This window comes from Pholcus phalangioides, unplaced genomic scaffold, assembly GCF_987345545.1.
Source record: "Pholcus phalangioides strain wild (caught in Gottingen) unplaced genomic scaffold, Ppha-v1.0 ptg000012l_1, whole genome shotgun sequence".
Classification (NCBI taxonomy): Eukaryota; Metazoa; Arthropoda; class Arachnida; order Araneae; family Pholcidae; genus Pholcus; species Pholcus phalangioides.
Window position 1 is genome coordinate 18,106,665 of NW_028301605.1, and position 23,298 is coordinate 18,129,962.

The 23,298-nt window shown below is 40.4% G+C and overlaps 1 protein-coding gene across 1 annotated transcript in view; it reads left to right on the forward strand.

Annotated features, from left to right (window-relative positions):
* Nucleotides 1-1,285: 1,285 nt before the first annotated feature.
* LOC149079818 (uncharacterized) overlaps nucleotides 1,286-23,298 on the forward strand; it is a 75,593-nt gene continuing 53,580 nt past the window's right edge. Inside the window, exon 1 of the mRNA XM_089240315.1 lies at nucleotides 1,286-1,847. Within this exon, the coding sequence (XP_089096441.1) occupies nucleotides 1,544-1,847 (304 nt within the window). The 5' untranslated portion in view covers nucleotides 1,286-1,543. The remainder of the gene's footprint in view (nucleotides 1,848-23,298) is intronic.

Genomic DNA, 23,298 nt, shown 5'->3' on the forward strand with positions numbered 1-23,298 from the left:
TAAAAGTCTTGAGATATGGGGTGGGAGCCCCCCCCCCCCCCCAGCGTCAAAGGTGGAGCCTACTGATGCGTATATATGAATTAACGTCACCATCCCCTCTTCCTCCCCCTAGACTTTCACGTCTATCTCCCCCTGGGCCCTGCAGCCCTGGTCACAATCCTTCTTTATTGGGGGGGGGGGGGGGGCTCAATGAATGGAGACGAACATGTTCGGTCAGTCATCGAAGACAGAGGTCAACTTCACAGTACTGTACTACTTTTACTCTATTTAAGTGGGCATGCTGCGGCACCTCTAGGTGCTGTGTGGTGTTGCGGTGATAAAATTTTATGTTGGGCCTTGTTACAATGAGTAGTAATTCCTTATAAATGTATCAGGATACCCACTTTTGGGCAGGGGGGGGGGGTCTTCAACGTATAGACTGCGGGCCATTATGTGGCTCTCGGAGCTTTCCGCCGATCATTTTCTGGGGCCTTAATTTCATTAGCTCAGGAAAGAAAAGTTGCATCCAAAAATGCTTACACAATTTACAGAAAATTTTTTTTTAACCCTTTTAAATGAAATAATTTATTTCGGAATTTTTGAAAGAAATAATTTCAGAATAATAGAAGAAATAATTAATTATAAAAGAATTTCAAAATTTGAATTAATGAAATAATTTTAGAATAAATTTGAAAAAAAATAATTAATCAAACAATACTTTCAGAATTTGAATGAAGATAATTTCGGAATTTGTGAATGAACGAAAGAATTTTGTGGAATTTGAATGAAAAAAGAATTTCAGAATTTGAATGAAAGGCATTTCAGAATTTGAATGAAAGGCATTTCAGAATTTGAATGAAAAATTCCAATGAAAATAATTTCAGAATTTGAATGAAAGGAATTTCAAAATTGGCATGAGAGAAATGATTACGGAAAAGAATTTCAGAATTGGAAGAAATAGTTTCAGGGTTTCTTCCAATAATTTTCAGAAAGAAAGAAATAATTTCATAATTTGAATGTCTCATTTCTCAAATTTCCCGCCCCTTGGAACTCGCCGCTCTGGGCCCTACCCGTGAAGCCCCCCCCCCCCCCCCCCCCTGTAAATGTCTTTGGTCAGAAAGATACGATATTTTTCTTCCAGCAAATGCTATTTACTCGCAATAACCATCAAAGATGATAATTAAATGACATTAGCGATTGATTTAGTCGCCAACGTTAAATCAAGTCGCCAAACTGAAGGGTAACCCTGACCAATCCGGTGATTTTCAGGTACGGAGCGCCGAAAACTTTTCTCTCCCCAATCATCATTCAACAGCGAGACGTTCTAGCGGGCGGACCGTCGTAATATCGGATGTCGCGTTATAACGTATATTTTGTTGATACCCGTTTAAAAAATAATAATAATAATCCGTCGTGTACCATCATCATGGCACCATCTTCTCATATAACGATACCAAAAGCACGGGTTAAACTAAAAATTTAAGAAAGAAATAATTCCTCTTTTTAATGTGAAGTGTGTGTTTGTGTGTGTTCCGTCCTGGAAAAAATAATATTTAAAAAAAAAATGCCGTTCCGTAAATGGATCGTGGAACCGGTGCACCTTTACGTGTCTCCTAGAAAGGATAAAGGTGAGAAAGGAGACGAAGTCCGGGATTTGGTTCCGGGCTACGAATTGGAGACGGTCGTGAATATGTCGATAGTGAAATGCTTGCACCAGCTGGCTTCGGTCGTGAAAGTGGCCGATCGGATATTCGAAGACGTCGGGTCCGAGTGTCGGATAGTCTACGAGAGGATCGAACGCTTGAGGATTAAGATCGGCACGTGCCGAGATGCCGCCAGCAAACTCAACGCCAGAGCTGTCAAAGTCCGTAAGTACATATCCATCCATTTATCAAAAGTGGGTCCAGGCCGGGCCGCCTTACCATAGGGGCATTTATGATTTTGCCTCCTGTGGGCTACACAAATTTTGCCGCCCTTCTCCCATTCTAGTCTAATTTTTCTTGGCTACTCTTTCCTCGAATTCGCCACCTGTGCTGTGTATGACCCGCTTGGCCTTTCCACTCTTGCAAGCACACCTGTGTCTCTAAGTCACTCTTTTCGTCACTCCTATGCTCACACATGTGTCACTGTTTTAGTCATTCGCACGTTTACACACATGCGTGCACCTGTTTTGGTCACTCAAAAACTTGCACACGCCCTAGGTTAATCTTTTGGTTACTCACTGACATGGTCCTCTGCATTATATGAGTCACTCATTTACACGTTTATACATGCTGTAGGTGATTTTTTTTTTGGGTTATTCACGTGCTTGCACGCACTCTAGGTCACTGTTTTGGTCATTCACAAGCTTGTACACGCTCTAAATAACTCTTTTTCCCATTCACACTCAGGGCCGTCTTTGTTTTTGCCTCCTAGGAGGTGAAGAGAGGAAGTTGTCTTGCACAACAGCTCTGGGCGTGAGCGGTCATCAATCAATCAGGGCCGTCTTAAGAGTATCATGGGCTCCCGGGCCAGTTGATTTTTCTGAGGCCCTACCAAACAAATTATCAAAAATTTCAATCACAAATTTTTGTGAGGCCCCTTTTCGCTTGAGGCCCCCGGGCCGTGCCCGGGCTAGCCCATGCCTTAAGACTGCACTGTTCACACTGTCTAGGCCACTGTTTTAGTCATTCACACTCTAGATAACTCTTTTGGCCATTCACATACACGCTCTATGTCACTGTTTTGGTCACTCACCTAGTCCCTAGCTGTCTGATCAGATGCGGATTTATTGAGAGTTAAACGAATTTCGCCGCTCTATTCCCATTCTACTAATTTTCTTTGCCACTCGTTGCACAAATTTACGGCCCCCTGAACTTCCCGCCCTTGGCTATAGCCCCCTGTAAGTACGCCTCTGCTTACCAAACGTGAGCCCCGGAGCAACAATAATAGAGGAGCCAGAGACGTCATAATAATTTCGGGACCCTTTAGCCCCGATTTTAAATTATCTGTGGGAAGAAGGAATCATCATGTATAAGAATTCATACATTGTAACAAAATATACAGGAATGCTGAAAAAAATATAGACACAATTAAATTTGAAATAACAAAAAAAAAAAAAATAACAATAATGAAATTTCTTACAGAAAAAAATTTTTAATTGATGACAAAATGATTTCAAAACCAATTAAAATTGGGACGTAATGAAAAAAATTGTCTGAGAACTGATATAAATTCAGAATCGGTGAATCAAAACGAGGAAAATTGCAGGTAAATGTGAAATTATTAAAAGGAGAAGTTCCACAATCAAACGAAATGAATAAATCCTCAATAAAATTACTAATAATATTTAAAATCACTAAGAAGAAAGAATAAGGAAGACTTGAAGAAGAAATCCTCAAATCAATATAAAGAATAAATACGGAATTAACGAAAATTTGAAATTATTAAAAGGAGGAATTCGAGAATCAATAAAAGGAATAAATCTGGAATTAATGAAATCTTGAAATCATTCATGAGAAGAAAATCCAGAATCGATAGAAAAAAGAAATTCGAGAATCAGTAAAAGTAATAAATTCGGAATTGGTGAAAATTTGAAAAAAAATTCGTAAGAAAAATCCAGAACCTCGATAGAAAGAAGAAATTCGAGTATCGATAGAAATAATAAATCCGAGAATCAATAATAGGAGTAAATCTGGAATCGAGGAGAATTTGAAATTATCAAAAGTAGAAGTTCAAGAATAAAAAAAGATAAATCCGGAATTCATGAAAATTGGAAATTATTCATAATAAAAGGAATAAATCCGTAATTAAAATTTAAAATAATTTATAAGAAGAAAATCCGGAATCGATAGAAAGGAGAAATTCGAGAATCAGTAAAAGGAGTACGTCTGGGATGGATGAAAATTTGAAATGATCAAAAGGAGAAATTCAAGACTAGGAAAAAAAAAATCGGAATCAATGAAAATTTAAAATTATTAAAAGAAGAAATTTCAGAATCAGTAAAAGAAATAAATCCGTAATTAATGAAAATTGAAAATCATTCATAAGAAGAAGATCCAGAATCGATAAATGGAATAAATCCGGAATCGATGAGAATTTGAAATTATTAAAAGTAGGAAATTCATGAGAAATTAATTCCTAATTCATGAAAATTTGCAATTATTCACTATAAAAGGAATAAATCCGTAATTAAAGAAAATTTAAAATAATTCATAAGAAGAAGATCCAGAATCGATAAATGGAATAAATCCGGAATCGAGGAGAATTTGAAATTATTAAAAGTAGGAAATTCATGAGAAATTAATTCCTAATTCATGAAAATTTGCAATTATTCACTATAAAAGGAATAAATCCGTACTTAAAGAAAATTTAAAATCATTCATAAGAAGAAGATCCAGAATCGATAAATGGAATAAATCCGGAATCGATGAGAATTTGAAATTATTAAAAGTAGGAAATTCATGAGAAATTAATTCCTAATTCATGAAAATTTGCAATTATTCACTATAAAAGGAATAAATCCGTAATTAAAGAAAATTTAAAATAATTCATAAGAAGAGAATCCAGAATCAATAAAAGAAGAAATTTCAGAATCAATAAAAGAAGAAATTTCAGAATCAATAAAAGAAGAAATTTCAGAATTAATAAAAGAAGAAATTTCAGAATCAATAAAAGAAGAAATTTCAGAATCAATAAAAGAAATAAATCCGTAATTATTGAAAATTGAAAATCATTCATAAGAAGAAGATCCAGAATCGATAAATGGAATAAATCCGAAATCGATGAGAATTTGATATTTTCAAAAATAGAAGTTGAAGACCAATTCATGAAAATTTTAAATATTATTCAAGAAGAAATTTCCGAATCGTGGCATCTGGCATGGATTTGAGAAGCCCTGGACGAAACATGTTATGAATTAATAGAATTTCCCAGCTGGGTATTGCTAAGCAGTTGGCCAATGTATTTCCATTATGTTTTTGAGGCTTCCCGATTATTTTCTTCCAGAGGAGAATCGATGTTTCATCAAGTTGAACTTTGAGAGATTGATGTCATCGATGACAACGCGCCGATTACGATTTAATCAGTATATATATGGCAGAAAAATAAATATATCTTTTTTTTCTCAAGAAAAACACCCTATCATTCTCTCATTCATCGTCGTAGTTTGATATAAAAGAAATCATTTATCAGTGTGTTTAAAGAAGATAAAAACTCTTCACTCCAGTAATCACCATTTCTCGACCACTATAATTACATCGATGTATAAAATTAAAGAAAAATTTCACCACTTCGTTAATTTTCGCATGGCAAAAAAAAAAAAAAAGCATTATTGGCATCGAGCCGAAAGACTGATTCATCTTCAATTCAGTGGCGTAGTTTACGCGCCCTCGCTCCCATAGTGTTGAGCGAATAGGGTTTTTGTTTTTAAAAAAAATCATCCGTGGGAATTGTTTTTTTCCTTCCAGTGGCGAAAAGAGCCTGTGCTAAACTGTTTGTCTTTTAAGCGGATAAACAAAGTGGTAGAATCACCCAGAACGCTCTTTACGCCACTGGCCTTTTCTAATTTTGTTCAGCTCGTCGTTTAAAAAGGGTTGTTGTTGTTGTTTAGATGGGAAGATACACGGCGTGGGCGCGTGAAACATGTTGAACAGAGTTTTATCGACTTATTTTTATGTTCTACTTCGAGAGTGAGGACATATATACAGTGTTGGCCTACTTAAGACGCATCCCGTGATACCCTTTTTTTTTCTTTTCCGGAGAGAGGTCCTTGGTCAGATTTCAGGAAAGAGGGGGAAGGGTTCGTGAGCTTGGATGAGAATTCAGTCTACTCACATTTATTGCTATTATGCTGAAAATTGTTTTGTAGCGGGATCCGTGACCTCACTGGTACAGGGGTTCGTGGACTTCATTTTATTGGCGCGAAGGCAGTGCCGTCTTAACTCATGGGCCCAACCGAACATTAATGGCCAACACTCCTACAGATAAAGGGCGTTGGCCCGGCCTGGGGGCCTTAAGTGCAGAGAGAAGGGGGGGGGTGGATCATGAAAATGGTATAATACAGTAGCACTGAAAAGTTTTTTGACAACAATAAATTTGTCTACGAATTTCGTATTTGAATTTTTCAATGAAATCTATCCTATGAAACACAGTCTCATAACAAATTATTATGACGAGAAAATTGCTTTTCCACACTTCGTAGAATCAGAAAAAAAAAATTAATAACTTATATGTGGGTCAAAAGTCTTTTGACACAAACAAACAAAAATGCGAAAACAACTAATAAATAGTCAAATCCGTCATGCCAAAGGAATTATAGTAAAGTAGAATGAGCCAACTCTTCATTGGAAATCCTTTGGATTGTATGGCTAATTGGAAAGTCTTTGGCATGGACTCAGGGAGCTTGTTCCATGGTCAGTGGACATCCCCCCCCCCCCACATATTCTTTTCTCACATAATTGAAAGAAAAACTATCGAATTTACATAATCTCTGATTCCGACTCGTCTATCGAACTCAATCCACAAATGCTTGATGGTATTTGCCGTTTAGGTAATGTCTGATAACTTTTGAGCTATGTTTACGGTCATTGTCTCGCTCGTAATAGCGGTAATGGTGGCATGTGCGTCACGTTAAAAAACGACACGTGATTATGAAATACATTTTTGTAACGAAACCTGTCCCTTGTGTTTTTTTCCCGGAAGGTAAAGAGAACAGATATCTTTAGCGGTGAAGCATTCCCACCTCCACCTTAACAGTCAGAATCTATAATACCTTAATATAATTACCTTATAATTTTTACCCTATTAACAACCTGTAATACCTCATATGTGTATTGCACAGGGTGTCGTGTAAGTCCTAACGTGGCCTTTATCTCATCGACCGTCCGTCGTAGAGGTGTGATTCGAGTTTAAAAAATGCTCAAAATTGGTTCAAAAATCACCCCGTATCACATTTAATAGTGAGAATGCAGTGTGCTGCTACAAAATAAAAACAAATATAGATTTTTATACGGTCCCCTAGTCCTCCAACTTCTAATTAGAATGTCGTGGATGACTTTTCTTTCCGAGTTCACCTCAGCATAATATCTAGAAAATAGGGTTGCTTCCTTGAAAAAAAATCCACGTTTCTAAGTGACAACGCTCCTTTCCCTCATTCACGCTGTTCTTTCCCAACTTCTCCCCAATTTTTGAATTCGAATATCTCAGCAAATATTGCACTTAGAAACGCGGAAGTTTTTTGTTTGCCTCAGGAGAGACAGGGCGTCAACAACTTTATAAGTGGAAGGTAGAGGCCATTGGGAACGTATAAAAATTTAGATTGTTTATTTTTTTACACACTGCATTTTCACTCGCAAAACTGGTACAGGGTAATTTTTGAAAGCCTTTTTGAGCATTTCTTAAATTGTAACTATACCTCTACTACGGACGGTTGATGAGATGAAGGTCGCATTGACACTTGCAGGACACCCTGTATATCACATATTTGTACCTTGGATTGTTAGTCAAGTCAATGGGGAGAGTGACATAATTCTCACTCCCATTTGCCTTTCTGAAATTGAATAATAACGATTTTTTTTTTCCCCGTGGGAGACCAAGCAAATAAGTCCATAATGTTCAGCCAACGTTTTACAAGTGATACACTCAAATTCAGTTCGTGTTTCGAATTAAATCCGTCGGGAATTTTGCCTCATCACTGAGTCCAAACAGCAGAAGCTATAAATATGAAATTTGTTTGGTGAGTATTATATTTTGTAATACACAGAATCACTACGAAGGGATTTCTGAAAGTTTAACCTCCAAGGGAGTCCAAATGTCGTTCGGGGAAAATCATTGTATAGAGCAATTTTTTGATTACCAAATCCACACGAGCGAAGCTGCGGGTTACAGCTAGTCCTATCATGAATTCGTATTAAATAAGAATTAATTACTTCTATATTTGATTAAACTATATTTGTCAAAACACTTTCGATCCACCCAAAAACAAAAAAAAATTAGACAATAGAAGCTCATTAACCCCGAACAAACAAATTTCGGCTACAGGTATTGATAAATATCTTCCTTTTGCTTTACATATGCATGGTAATGCATAAAAATGAGCTGGTGCTACGAGCATTATTGCATTTGTCAAAAGACTTTTGGGCGCTACTCTATTTGAAATTTCCGAAAGTGGGCATGTGAATTAGTAGGCAGATATGCCTGGCCAGGTAGGCGACCTCAGAAAAATCCCTTTGCCTGGTGGGGGAGGAGAGGGCAGGATGCTCTCAAGGTGGACTTGCGCGAAGAGGGTCAGCTGAATAAAAAGTGTTAAGAGCTCTGCAATGGACTATCTCAACACGATGGGATGAGCGTGGCTGTTGTCTAGTGTCTCGGTGGCAATTATCTTGAGGCATTCCCTTCATAAAATAAACATTAAACAGGAACCTCATACCATACCGTGTGATAATACGAGGATCTTGACAATATTAGCGAGGCCTAACAGATAGGCCGCGAGCCCGTGATTGTGTTTCCCAGCAGACAATCTCTCGCTTACGCCGAGGAGATGTGATTAATCTTATACGCTACGCCATGGTGATGCCTTCGCTGTCGAGGAATTTTTTTTTCGCCCAGTCGCGTAGTAGTAGCGCAGCCTGCCTATAACTACTACTAAGAACAACAACACAATGTTGCAGCCTCCTCCTTCTCGTCTTTGGTCTTTGTTATTTTTGATAAAAAAAAAAAAAGGGCCGTAATACCAACTGCGGATCTTGGTTCAGAGCCAGAGAGATAATTTTTCCTAGAAAACTTAAGGTCTGTCCATTATAGGCCGCCTCGTAAGGCTCCATAAGAGCCCCGGGAGGAGAAAAAAGATAAGAACAAGAAAATTCTTTTTCTTTTTGTATTTATATCCATGAATGTTAAGGCCTAGATGATGATAATAATAAGAAAGAAAAAAAGACATTTTATCTCATAAAAAGACGCCTTCAAGTATGTTGTGTTGGGTGCCCCCCGTACATGCCTTACCGAAAATACCTGTTTCCTGCGAGTTCATGAGGGAAGGTTCTAAGATTAACCCCGGGGTAGGGTGGGCAAGAAAGTAAGGGTAGGCCCTCTGCCTTCACACACACGTGTGGTAACATAACTTATCTCATAGGCCTTGTTTTTTTGTTTTTCGTGACAAGTTTTTTGTACGTGTGTGTCAGGTAACTTGAAATGAATTGGAAAAGCCTGAAGTTTTTTTGCTTGTGTTTGTTGTCTCCTCCTCCTCCTCCTCTTTTCTTTGAAGAGACCCTTATTAGGACTCTTGAGGACCCCAGAGATGAAGAAGAGAAGAGGCCTTGAGTCCCTGGTATATAATTTTGTTGGTTTTGTTTTTTTCTACCTTTCTACTCTTGGATGTGAAATTCAAGAAGGGCCCCCGAGTAAATTTCCGTGGGCTTTTTGTTTTGTTTATATGGAGTTGTTTGGCGATTGGAGAGAACTTTTTCAGTGGAAATATAGGTACTTCACATCATGGCACTGTCGATCTCCATTGCAACATTATGTTGTCTCCACGAGGCAGCAGTTTTTAAGCCCGCAGTTGGCCTGGGAAGATAAATTTAATTCTGGCCTGGTCTGGTCCATTGAAGCAAATCGTTTCATTTGTAGAAAAAAAAATCCAAAAAACGATCGTTTTGCGATCGTTTCATATGTAAAAAAAAATTCCGCCAAATATAGTCCACCTACATTCGGCCTTTCAAGAATCCGATGTGTGACCATGTGTCCCGCTGGAGATGATATTGTTTGTCACTAAACACCCGTACCCAACCGAGGTGTCGTCTTGTTCAAAATCCTGACATCATTAGTCTCTAGAGAGGAAGAAAGAGTGTGTCGTAGAGTAAAAAAGAACTCGGAAATGGAAGACATAACAGAGAAGATTTGAGGAAAAAGTTGCGGTTAATTTTCTTTTCATCTGGCCCTTACATATTCTGCTTGGTTGTCCATGTGGAACAAACCACTTTCAGTCTCTCTCTCTGTAGCCCTTTGTGTGTCCATTTCTCTCAAGGCCTATATCCCCAGACTTTGTATTGCGCAACCACCAACACTGAGCGAAAAATCTCATCGCTGGAAGGGGCGTTGGCTCTCACTCAGAGATAGTACTGTACACATCCATCTTATTACAAATCTGGTAAGTAGTTCCCTTTGCCAAGAAAATTGACGGAGCAGCGCCATCTGTCACCTTCAGAATGGCTTTTCCCGGTCATGCTTTCCCATGTGAATGTAGTTTGTTTCGATGCTCTCAAGTTCAAAGCTCTTATGAGAGTTTTCTTTTTTGAAACCAACCTGCGTATACAAAACACAACTTACACGTGGAACCAGGGCCGTAACTGGGGGGGGGGGGGGGGCAACTGCCCTAGGTGAAGAAATTTGGGGCGGCAGAGTTTTAGGTAAGAACAAAGAGCATCATTACAAAATTATCGATGTCTGCCCCGGGCGGCTGAATCATGCTTGTCCCGGGCGGAAAAATCCTAGTTACGGCCTTGTGCGGAACCCTTGAAATAATATTTATTTCATAGGGAACCCTCGAAACAATGGCAATGAGAAAGAATAGATACTTCTACTGTTTTTATCTATGTGGAACCCTTGATGGTTACGAGACAGTTCTGTGTGGAACCCAAACCAGCATGTACATTATTGTGCCATGCATTAAAAATATTAGCTTCTGATACTGCGAAACCACAGTGTTCCACGGAACATGAGTTGGAACCAAAGCTCTAAAAACAAAAGTTCTTAACCAGAAGTCCTTGGAGAGATTTCAAGAATCCGTGAACTTGGATGAGAAAACAATTTTCTCGTTTTTGCATTATATAACAGGGGTTCATAACCTTTTATGCCCACACGGACCCCTTGTGATAAGGAAATGGAGACCATGAACTAATAATATACAGTCGAATCCCGTTATAACGAACTCCAAGAGACCGGAGAAATTACTTCGTTAAATTGGAACTTCGCTATAAAGGAATTCCATGTTTTTGCATTGTTCTTATCTAAACTTATCTGAAGCATTAGAAAAGTGTTCGTTAAAACGAGAATTTCGCTATAGCGGTATTCGTTAAAACGGGATTCGACTGTATATATATTCAGTTTATTATAATTGCGTGGTTCCACCGACCAGGGGCCCACGGACAGTTAAAAATTAGCAAACTTCTTAAAATTTCCAAGGGTGTTGCGAACGTGGACAAAGTTTGGGAATCCCCTCGCATCAGAGTAATCTCCTCTTTAAATCGCTTTTTTTTCAAAGTGGCCCACCAGTAAGAATTTCTTATCAAATGGCCTGACGGGCCAGGTGAAGAAATGACCGTTTATCATCATACACGGGACAGGTGTAGAAGTGACCATTTATCATCATACACGGGCCGCGCAATCCATCATTCGAACAGGCCTCTTCAAAGCGCGCCTGTAGATGTTTTTCGGATAGATTATCACTGCTTGGAAGAAATGTGTCTTATCGCTGTGTCGTTTATAGGCGTATGTAAGAAACAAGAAAAACGACACAATAGCGCGGCCCCCATATAATCTCTTCTGCGTGTGTCGCGTCGTGACACACGATTTTCTTTTCCAACAATCATGTTTGTATCATTGAGGATAGATGTCTGCTGATGGCGGTCTTCCCTCATTCTTTCGTGGTCATTTCTTTATAATCTGTCTATAAGACACGTCGATAAATATCTCTCTTCAAAAGTGGATGTTTATTATTATTCTTTTTTTCAAACAAAACAGATATTAATTAGTTTTCTTTTTGGGAGAAGAACATCAAAACTATCGCTTCATCAGCTCCGTTAAGCTTTTTATCACTATTGATCTTTAGATCAGCAAGTGGCCTCGCAATGAATGCCGAGCTCTTTTTAATGTAGGCTATTCGATGAATGTAGGCTTTCTCTTCTTATCCGCTCAATGTGGTAATGAGCCCAATAAAGAAGATAAGATACTCAAGATAATACCGTGGCTGCCCTTGGCGATTTATTAAGATACTAGCTGTTACACCAGCAGCTCCTGGAGACAGATCGCTCACGTGGATTTGGGAATCGGAAAATTGCTCGCCGGAGGATTACTCCTCCCTGTAATATTTGAACCTCTCATGACCCCCCCTTAAATATTGAATTTTGTAAAATCCCGTCTTTTAGTGAGTCTCTATGCAATAAAGAATAATATCGGCAATATATTTCATATTTATAGCTTCAGTGATTTCGGTTCAGCAATGGTTGCCCTATATAACCTTTGAACCCCCTTTAAATCCCTCCTCTTAGAGATTGAATTTTGAAAAATCCTTTTTTAGGGAGTCTCTACATTGCAAAATAAAAATAATGACCTAATTTCATATTTATTCTTTCAGCGGTTTCGGCTCGCCATGATTTCTCTATGCAACATTTAAACCTCCTTATGACCCCTTAGGGGTTGAGTTTTGAAGAAAAAAAAACCCCTTCTTAGTGAGCCCTTAAATAACAAAATGGAGTCTTTACATCATAAAATGAAACTACTGATCGAATTTTACATTTATAGCTTCAGCGGTTTTGGCTCGGCGATGATGATTCAGTCAGTCAGTGAATCAGTCAATGAATCAACGCCAGTCAAATTTTATGTGTGCCATGCTATTTTATGTGTATATATTCGTTTGATTGGTTCTAAATTCGACCAGTTACTGTATATTTTGTTTTTCGGGTTGGAAACGGACTTTTTTTTGTGGTTTTCCCAACATCAAGAAGTAATTGCGAAGCTCCCCCTCGTTGAAGAAAAAGGAAGTCTATTATTTGAAAGTGCGGCAGTCCTACAGTATTCCATAAACACATTAATTTCACTCATTATCAACATAATGTGTAGGTGGCACCAGCTTTGAATGATATGTTCACGGGCCTATTACTTTGTCCAACTCACTTTCATCCCCAAAATATCTATCTGTATTCCAGTGGTTCTCAAACTTTATCCACCTGCGACGCCTTTGGCCTCGTCATCGTTTATCCGTGGCTTATCATAGTTCTCTAGAAAATAATCATTTTAAAGCATTCAATGGACACACATTAATGTACCAACTCTTCGCGACGCCCCTGACTGAGTTAGGTGACGCACACTTTGAGGACCACTCTCTCTGCTGTATCCTCAACCCTAGCGCGGCCATCGTGCCCTCCACCTAGGAACGTGCCCCATGCATATTTCTAACGTGAGGGAGAAGGGGGCTTCAAAGATCCTTCTTAAGAGTTATATTTTAGAATTAATTGGCATGATCTTCATCATGTATCCCCACCTAGAAAATGACCCTGTAAACATTCCTAAACTGGGAGAGGGTTCCAAAGAGGGTCAAGAGTTCAGTTTTAATATTGTGCGTCCTTGCATTTAGAAAGGGCTCCGTGAACAGTCCTGGCCTGGGGAAGGCTCCAAAAATTTTTGTTTTAGGGTTAATCCCTCTCATGTAGAAAGAGACTCCGCGAACAATCCTGACCGAGGACCTTAAAGTTCTCAATCAGAGCTTCTGAGGTGGAAAATTAATCCAGTGGTCTTCCGAAAAGCTGTGCTGTAGTACCCTAGGGTTCACGGAGGCCGTTTCTATCGAAAAAGGGGTAGGACCACCTCCAGGACAGGAATTTGCTTGATTTTAAGATTAATTATTAGCACTGGCATTATTAGCCCCGTGCTCAGAATGCCTCCGTGAACATTTCTGACCTGGGAGTGAGCTACAAAGAAGGCCAAGAGTTCAGTTTTAGGGTAAATTAGCACACGAAACATGTCCCCCAACTCAGATGGGGCCGGGTAAAAATTCTCCTGGAGGTGGCCCCCACCCTTTTTTCAATAGAAACGGCCTCCGTGAACCCTAGGGTACCACTGCACAGCTTTTCGGAAGATCACTGGATTAGTTTTCCGCCTCAGCAGCCCACAACATGTCAGGACGTTGTTAGCAACATCCATGTGAGAACAATGCACCATCGGGTAAGGTATTTTGTAAACAGGAGAGGGAGGAATGTGTGGGGGGGGAGGAGGGGGGGCCATTTCTGTTCTAGTTTATGCACTTTGTGTATACTAGATCACGACTCGAATAATCTTTATAGGTCGTGGCGGTGGTGGTGGTAGAATCTGCTAGAAGACAATAGCGGAGATACAATGATGGGCGGGACGCTTCGGATAAACACCGAGATCTTCTGTTATGATGGAAGCCTTCACACCAGTTGATGAGCACATGAATAACACGTCATGTTATTATGTTGTACATTGAAGGTATGGGCGCTTTCATGTGTTTTTTTATTCTTTCGGAGTGAACGTTGACCTTCCGCTAGTGGATTTTAATCCCCCGTGTTTTCGTTTATTTAATAGGGCGTAGCGCTCTTTCTCTGTTCGGTAGCCGAAATTTAGGGCTTGTACTGTATTTAGGACGCTTGTCCGGTTTTTCAACTGTTTTATCGGATGTGAGGAGCAAGAGATTGTTACTCGAAGGAGGATCTTCAACCTTTCCTCCCACCGTCTGTGCTTGCCATTAGCAGATGAAGAGCACCTGTGAGACAACTTGGATATATTCTGCAAATATCTCAATGCTGAGCTGTTGCAGCACCCTCTTATAGATAAGGGGGGGATATTGCAGCAGCAATAGATGGGGGGGGGGTGTTGTCTGTTGTCCGATCAATACCATGACAGAACGAAATAAGGCATTTTTTTCGCATCGCTGCGACCCCCCCCCCCTTTCCAGATCCACGGTTGGTTCAGAGAGAATCATTGATCAAATCATTCAACACCAGATAGAGATGATTCAAAATCTTCAAGAACACTCCCAGACTGCCCCCCCCCCATTTTGTATTCTCTGGTCATATTGTCCTCCTCCCTTATGTAAGACATTGTTGGAGGAGGAGACAGAGAAATCACTCTGTGTTGAGAGAAAAAGAGTGTTGGAGACGCATCAATAGTTTACGAAAGTGGATGAATCCATTTTTCTATCGTCACATCCATTCCAATATCCCCCCTCCACATCCAAAATAATGGCTATGAAGTGTCTGGGTGTCAGCTAGGAAACCGCCATTAAAAAAATAAAAAAAATAGAAATAAATTAGGCTTTGAGTCATCGTTGTTACTATTTTCTGATTTTTTTTGTTGCCAAATACTACTCCTAGTTACGAGAAAATGGCACTACAGCGGATACGCGTAGTTACTCTTCTACTCCTTTTTTTTTATATATATATTCATTATATGGTGTGTTTTGTCTGCGTATGTTCGGCGAGGATGTTTGATTTTGGCTGTCGTCGTCCGTGGTCCTCTGAACTGGATGTGTGCATTTCTCGTAGGGCGGGCGTGGTGGGACAGTGCTGTAGGTCTCTCTGCTGGTCTTTCTCTCTCTATTTTTTTTTTAATTTCAGAGTATATTTCTCTTCTGTGGAAATGGAAGAGTGTATTTGCTGATGATGGAGATTCCAATACAATCCCGTGTGTGTATATCTGGGTTTTTTTTACCCTGCGGATTATTTACACGTTGGAAATAATTCGATGTTGCCGTGAGAAAGTGAAAGGATTTTTATTCCCACGGACGGCGACGATCAAAAAAGTTTTTTCGTTTTGTATCGATATTTCCGCTCTGTGTTTACCATTCAGTTGTCGGTGGATCTGTAAGAAGTTCCGCCGTTATATACAGGGTGATTCAGAAAAGATGGGGGAAAAACTTGATAGTACACACCAATGCAAACAATGTCATCAAAGAATGCATGGTCTAAAGCAGTGATTCCCAACGTGGGCGTTAACGCCCCCCTGGGGGGGCGATCTAATGATACAGGGGGGGGGGGCGGTAGAATCTATGGGTATAACATTGAATCCTATGGGTTAGATTGCGTTGGGGGGCGATGGGAGAAAAAAATTTCTGAAAAAGGGGGCGATGAGGCAAAAAAAAGGTTGGGAAACTATGGTCTAAAGCCAGGTTTTTTTCCTAGGTGCAGGTTTCTACAGAGGGCGCAGCGTTTTCATGCTGCACACGGCTCAAAAGTTCTACTCCTAGGAAAACCCGGCTTTACATGACACGCAAACGCGCTCGAAACGGCCGCTCCGGAAACGTTAAAACGGCATTCCTGTTGAAATTTATCGGGAGAAAAAGAGCACCACATGCATGCAAATGTAACCTGGGAAAGAGAAGGAGAAGCAGTATGTAAGTCTGCGTCACAGTGCATCAGACCGGGAAGCAAGAAAAGATCCCGTTTCGCAGAGCTGCCGATGCAAGAGCGCAAATGTTTTTGGATTGGGCAACCACCTGTGGGGAAAAACGCTCACCGTACATTCGCGCTACCTCTGCGGTTGTGGTACTTCCGTTTGCAGCTCTAAATGAAATGCATGTCTGCTTTTTACAGTTTTACTGAAGTGCGCGATTATCCCGTACGTTACAACTGTTAGTACGGTCGCACGTTGGAATAACTTCACAGGGCTGTCGTCCGCGACTTTTTATTTACTGTGACGCAGATTTGCATACGATTTCTTCTTCTTTCCCAGGTTACATTTACATGCATGGTGTGTTCTTTTCTCTCCGATAAATTTCAGCAGGAATGCCGTTTTAACGTTTGCGGGGCGGCCCTTTCGAAACGCGCTAGCTCGTTTGCGTTTCATGTTAGACCATGCATTCTTTGCTGACAATTGTTCGTATTGGTGTGTACTATCACCTCTTAAAGTTTTCCCCCATCTTTTCTGAATCACCCTGTATAAGGGTTGGTATATGGTTTGGCCGCCCGTGGGCTACACGAAATTTTGCCATGGTTCCTTCTCCCATTCTAGTCAAGTTTTCTTGACTAACCTTTTCTCGAAATCACCATCCTATGCTATAACCCACTTGGCATCCTCCCTCCTGATTTTTCTGGAAGTAGATCAGTGTCTCCGAAGTCATTCATGGTCACTTCCATGATCACACACTCTCTAAGTCACCCATTCAGTCATTCGCATAATTAATTACATACCCTTTTAGTCATGCCTACTGTATTGGTCTGTTTACGCTCTGTTTTGGTCACTCACATGCTTACAATCTGTTTTGGCCACTAACATTCTTCCATAGACTCTAGGTCACTTTTTTTGGTCGCTCAATGACATGGTCACCCTTTTATAGGTCACCCTTTTGATCATTTGCACGTTTACGCATGCTCTATAGGTCATTCCTTCGGTCATTCATTTGCGTTCACGCCTTCTAGGTCACTCATTGACCTGATTCTTCACTCTTTTGTTCATTCGCGTGCTTGCTCACGCGCCAAGTCACTTTTTTGACCACTCTCGTGCTTACACTCTCTGTAGGTCACTCACTGACCAAACTTATTGCCCTTACTGTGTCTCGGCAGGAAGGCTGTCTTAAGAGCATCAAGGGCCTCTGGGCAAAATTATATTTTTTGAGGCAGGCCCTACCAGGCTAGAAATGCTTGTCGGCTTTAAGTATCTTTATACTTGAGTATCTTTCTCATGCTTTAAGTATAAACTGGAAATGCACAGAAATACAAAATGTGTATTATCCCTATCAATAAATCAATCATGCTCAACCCATGCCCCGCGGGTCCAAATGTAGCCCTCGGAGTCTTATGATGTGGCCTGTGAACACAAACCTAATTTTGTAAAAATGAATTGAATGGCACGTTCCTAGATGATCAACTAAAGTGAGTGACAGTTTTCGTGATCAAGTTAGTGACCGTATGAGTTATGAAGGGAGTGACCGTTTATAAGTAATCAAGTCAGTGGTCATATGAGTGATCACACACACACACTCACCTGGTCCCTCATACGGTCAAATACTGCCCCTCACTCATGCAGTGACAAACCCACCCACTTGTCCACTCATACGCCCTTCAATTGGTCACTCATATTGACACGCACATTAATCTTTCCACTCATAAGGCCATTCACGCATTCACTTGGTCACTCATATGGTCACTCAGCCACTCACTTGGTCAGTCATACAGTCATTTACTTGGTCACTCACCCACTCACATAGGCGTACGTAGAATTTTCTCGAGGGGGTTTCAGATTTTGTTTCCTTCTGAGGGGGGTTTACGTTTGTTTTTTGCAAAATAACACTATAATCATGGCTCGGGGGGGGGGGGGTTAGAACACCTCAGAAGAGGTGAAATGTCTAATTCAAAAATTCAAAATGTCAGGGGCGAAATGCCGGAGCCGAAATAGATCTGAAAATGTGCCGCTAGCCCCTTGAGTGATCTGTGAATATGAAGTGACGCGAAACTGCACCGCGGGTCACTAGATCAGGGAATGTGCCGCTCACTTCATTTTTTACAAAAGTAGGTTTGTGTTCACAGGCCACATCAGGTGACTACGAGGGCCACATTTGGCCCTCCTAGTCACCGCATTGCTCTGGGAATCCGCGGACAACTTGTTGAGAAACAGTACTTTGTGTGTGTGTGTGTGCGTGCGTGCGAATCTTATTCTATTTACATTATCGAACAGTCGGTCTGAAATTAATTATAGATGGAGGGTAAAAAGAAAAAATATTTCTACGAATTCTCGGTAATTTTACGAATTCCTTATCAAAAAATTCCAATTTTATGAGTACTTCTATTCAATACCAATACAAAGAAAAGCAGCTACGAACGAAATATAATTAGTTCATGGCGTGTTCAGGTGTTCGAGATGTTTCGGGAGGAACATCTGAAGTCATTATAGATGTACGAGCGGTACAAGTCATCTATGATTAAAGTGTATCGAACGCGGCAGCTGATGTCTGAAAAAAAAGGAGATACATCTGCTATTTTGGATGATGATGTATAGCAGCAGTTATTTTTGTGGTATTGCTATTTCCGTTCGTGCTGTACAGGTATAACTTGAATGAATGAGTGAGTGAGAGTGAGTGTGGGTTACGTGCCCGCACGTTTCGACACGCGGCACACTTCCCCGCTAATGAGTATTATCCTCACCTATTGTTCTCTGGTTTGACATGAAAACGGAATCCTGGGAAGGAAATCGAATATTACAGTGGATTCAGCTGCTCTGTAACAAATACCCCCCACACACATAAACAAGAGGAGGGGGGGGGGAAACAAGAGACCGAAGGTTAATTTTCTTGTGGCCCCGTTGAATTTCTAAACGCTTTTGAGTGGGGACTCGAAATGCCGGCTTTCCGTAAAAAAAGAGTATTTCAATACAATCAAATTATCCCCGATTCCATGCTCGTTGCATAGGTGCCAATGCAGAAAACGTTTGCAGCTCCGTGAATGGAATGCATGTCTGCTTTTTCCAGTATTGCTAAAGTGCGCCATTATCCCGTACGTTACAAGTGTTAGAACGGTTGCACGATGGAATAACTTCACACGGGAACTGGCGTCCACGCCTTTCATTCACTGTGGCGCAGATTTGCATACGGTTTCTTCTTCTTCCCCAGGTTACATTTGCATGCACGGTGCTCTTTTTTTCTCCCGATAAATTTCAACAGGAATGCCGTTTTAACGTTTGCGGAGCGGCCGTTTCGAAACGCACTAGCTCGTTTGCGTTTCATGTTAGACCATGCATTCTATGATGAAAATTGTTTGTATTGGTGTGTACTATCACCTCTTTAAGTTTTTTCCCACCTTTCTTGAATCACCCTGTACCTTGGGGGAAAAGATAACTGTGATTAAAAAAAGCGCCACTTTTTCACCTGGTGGTCAAAAAGGGAACTATTTTTTAAATTGAGTCTTTATTTTCTCCATGATCCATTCATCCTATATACCAAGTTCCATCAAAATGCCTTTATCAGAATGGGCGCTACATACGTCTGAGTAGTGTCAGTTTACCTTGCATTAGGCAAAAATATCTGAACAGGAATAGCTTCGCTCCCGCAAAATATACTTTCTATTTTTATTTTTTTTTTAAATAACTAACTTATAACTGGGCTGACCATGTCTGCTCCAAAAACATCCGGGCAATTGGTATCCCAAATGCAAGAAATCGCCGAAAAGAAGAAGAAGCCGAAGAGACTTAGCCGAAATAGTCGCTGCGAGTGACTATAATGTAACGCAAGAGGTTTTTGGTTCTGTAAGAGCTCCTTGAAAAAACCGTTAATATAGGCACCTTAGGTTCAGTCTCTGTTCGAGCTAGGAGTTTTGAAGTAAGTGCACATAAAAATCGCTACACCAAACTGTCTTTCAAACTTCTTTTTGTTTCTTTCCGCTTTAAATCTCAAGAAAATTTGATTACTCAGTGTCACCTATCTTAAGCCATCCTATAGGGTCACACATACAGTGGATCCCGTTTAAAAAGTTTTCAAAAAACCGTAATAAAAAAAAAAAATTTCGTAAGCGGGAAAACTCTTTAAATGGGAAATCTTAATGAGAATTACTTTGAGTTAAGACAACGAAAATGAGTCGTATTAAGCGAGAACGTTTTAAACGAGACCGACAGTGATTGATGCCACAACAGCTTACGCCACTTTCCTAGACCTAGGCACTTCTATTATCCCCTTTTGGGGAACATTGCTCTACCCTAAAAGGTTATACAGTAAAAAACCCCCTTAACGGACACCCAATCAGATGCGGTCGCCTCTTCTTTTACGGCCACATAATAATCTCCCCTTGTAAACAAAATGCATTCATTTCAAACTCCTCATTATCGGTCACCCCCCCCCCCTCCTATTTTACGGACGAATTTTTTTGTACCGCCAGTGTCCGCAAAAAAGAGGCTGTACTGTATTACCCCATTTAGACCTCCTAGTATCCATTGAAAAACGCTAGATTCCAGTGACTATCTATGAGAAGTAACATGGGAGGGGGGGGGGGACACTGAAAGTTCGGATTTCAAAATTTTTATTCATTTAATACAAGTAAAAAAAAATCGAATTTCCTCAGCAGAAAATACAAGAATTCAGTGACTGAATCGCGCACTTATATTACAATATCAGATGATAATTAATAATACAATATCGGATATTTGATGAATACTTAATCCTCCCGATTCCCAGGACCAAGCGGTGGGGGGGGGGAACCATTGATGGTAACAGAAACCTCATTCGATTGTATAACGATGGATATTATTATCAACGGTAAATTAAAACAGCACAAAAGGGCCAACCACAACAACAACGTAGGGTCCAATTGGATACCTGAAACCCTTCTTCGATATCGGAACCCGAAACCCCCCTGCGTTTACTGTTGGTCGGTGGTCCAATGCTTTCGAGTTTGACAGGCCGTGAAAATGCCTCTTATCTTTTCTAAAATAGGTGGAAAAAAAAAGATAATAAAGAGTAGAAATTAAGATTTGAAAGACGTACATTTGAAGAATTTTTCTTTTTCTTTGCGAGAACAAGTCTTTCCGGTCTCATCAGGCTATAAAATATCAAGATCACAGTAGACCATGGGTAGGGAGAGGCCCCAAAAGAGTCTACTGCGGTAGTTTTTAGAAAAGGTTATCCTTAGACCCTCGGGCATCCACAAGAATTGGCTAATTGGTCCACGTGCGTTTCAGATCAGAAATTATAATGGAAATGCAGGGTGTCCTGTAAGTGCTGATGAGGCCTCTATCTCATCAACCGTAGACGCATAGTTTCAATTTAAAAAATGCTCAAAAGGCGTTCAAAAATCACCCTGCACCAGTATTGAGCGTGAAAGTACAGTGTATTACAGAAGTTTCTATTTTTTTTTCACGCTGTTTGTTGTTCAGTTTATACAATATTGCTTGTCCGAGACCTATACAAGGGAATACGGTGGTGAAGTTTGTCAGAGACGATTGATGCTACGAAGTAAATCAGAAACTGTTGTACAATCAATATAATGTTTGACGAGAGGTTGTTCCCATCGGTTATTGTCCGAGGAAAGAAACTAAATTTGAAACAATCTGTGAATGCAAAGATGGGTCTCAATTTTTGTGAATGGTTAATTCTTTTTGAAAAATATGAAGCTGGAGTTAGAAAATTTTGTGTCGAAATGAAAATGGCCACGAAGGATTTTGAAAAGAAAAGTTATTTATCGAGAGATATGTCTACGGGTGGAAAGTGTTTGCATATTGAGTTGGCGCTTGAGTTCAGTGACGGAGGCGGAGGATGACCAACAGTTTAAAATGAAGGCGGGTGGATTTATTTTGAATAGATTTTAATTTGTCTATGTTTGACAGAGTATGGGGTCCAAGATTTCACAGGCATGTTTTGGAAGAGAGATGTCTGAGGTGCCGAGAGTGGAGTTTTTGAGGTTTCGACGACAGAAAAAAGAGTTGATGGTGACACTTATGAAAGACGTAATTAACATATGGAGATTCCGACGGAGGTCGGCAGAATCAGAAATAATTACACCCAAATATTTATAATTAGAAACTTAGGTGATTAAAGAGTTATTGATAGTGTAAGAGGAATCGAGGGGAAGTCTTTTGCGAGTAATTTAAAAAAAAATTAATTTCGATACAATGTTGAAGTTATTTTGGAGAGATGCTTGGTCGCGGAGTCGTTGTGCACTGATTGGTAGATGACGCAATCATCTGCAAAGAGTCTAATATGACAATTGATGGAATTAGGGGATCAAAAATAATAATGGCGGGAGGACCGAATCCTGGGGGTGCCAGACAGGGCCGTAATTTCAACTTTTTCCGGGGGGGGGGGGCAAAGCTCATGTACTCAATGTATGTATATATATATTTGTATATACAGTCAAACCTCGTTCATGAGTCGCTCTTGGGAGAGCACAAATATGACTTAGTAAGCGGAATGACTCATTAAACGGAGTAAGCCATGGCTGTACATATTCCTGCCAGAGGACAATTGGGACTTCCAAAAGGTGACCCGTTAAGCGGAGTGACGTGTTAACCGGGTAACGCACTAACGAGGTTTGACTGTATATACACCATTTTTAGTGTATTTTCAAAAGCCAGGGGGGCTTGGTGCCAGACTTATCCTGGAGAAATGGGGAGTTCCTGGCCTTTGAAGGAGACTGCGGTTGGTGAAGAAGGCTCCCACCCATTTAAGCCTGTTGGCCAAGGTTTCGGAGTTTAAGTTTTTCAAGGTTTTTTGGAGTTTATGTTGGTGTCAGTGATTGAAATCCGGAAATATGAATTCATAATCCGGAAGCCCTGTAAACGTTGCGAAATCCGGAAAGTTGTCGGGTCTTAATGCGCATGCTCCAGGAAAGGACGTAAGTAGCTATCTGAGGGAGTAGACACTTGTCAACTGTACCAACACCATCTATAGCGGAAGTCCCCCACCCCCCGCGCACGGAGCTCGTGACGTCACTGAAGTCCATTTCACCTATAGTCAATGGATATACTGCAAAAAAAAAAGAAAAAAGCATCGCATGCATCGGCATGCTATATCCAATGTCTACAGGCGAAATGGACTTCTTCAGTGACGCCAAAGCTTCGCGCGGAGGCCTTCCGCTATAGATGGTGCTGGCTGTATACTCCCCACAGCCAGCACCATCCCCCCCCCCCTCA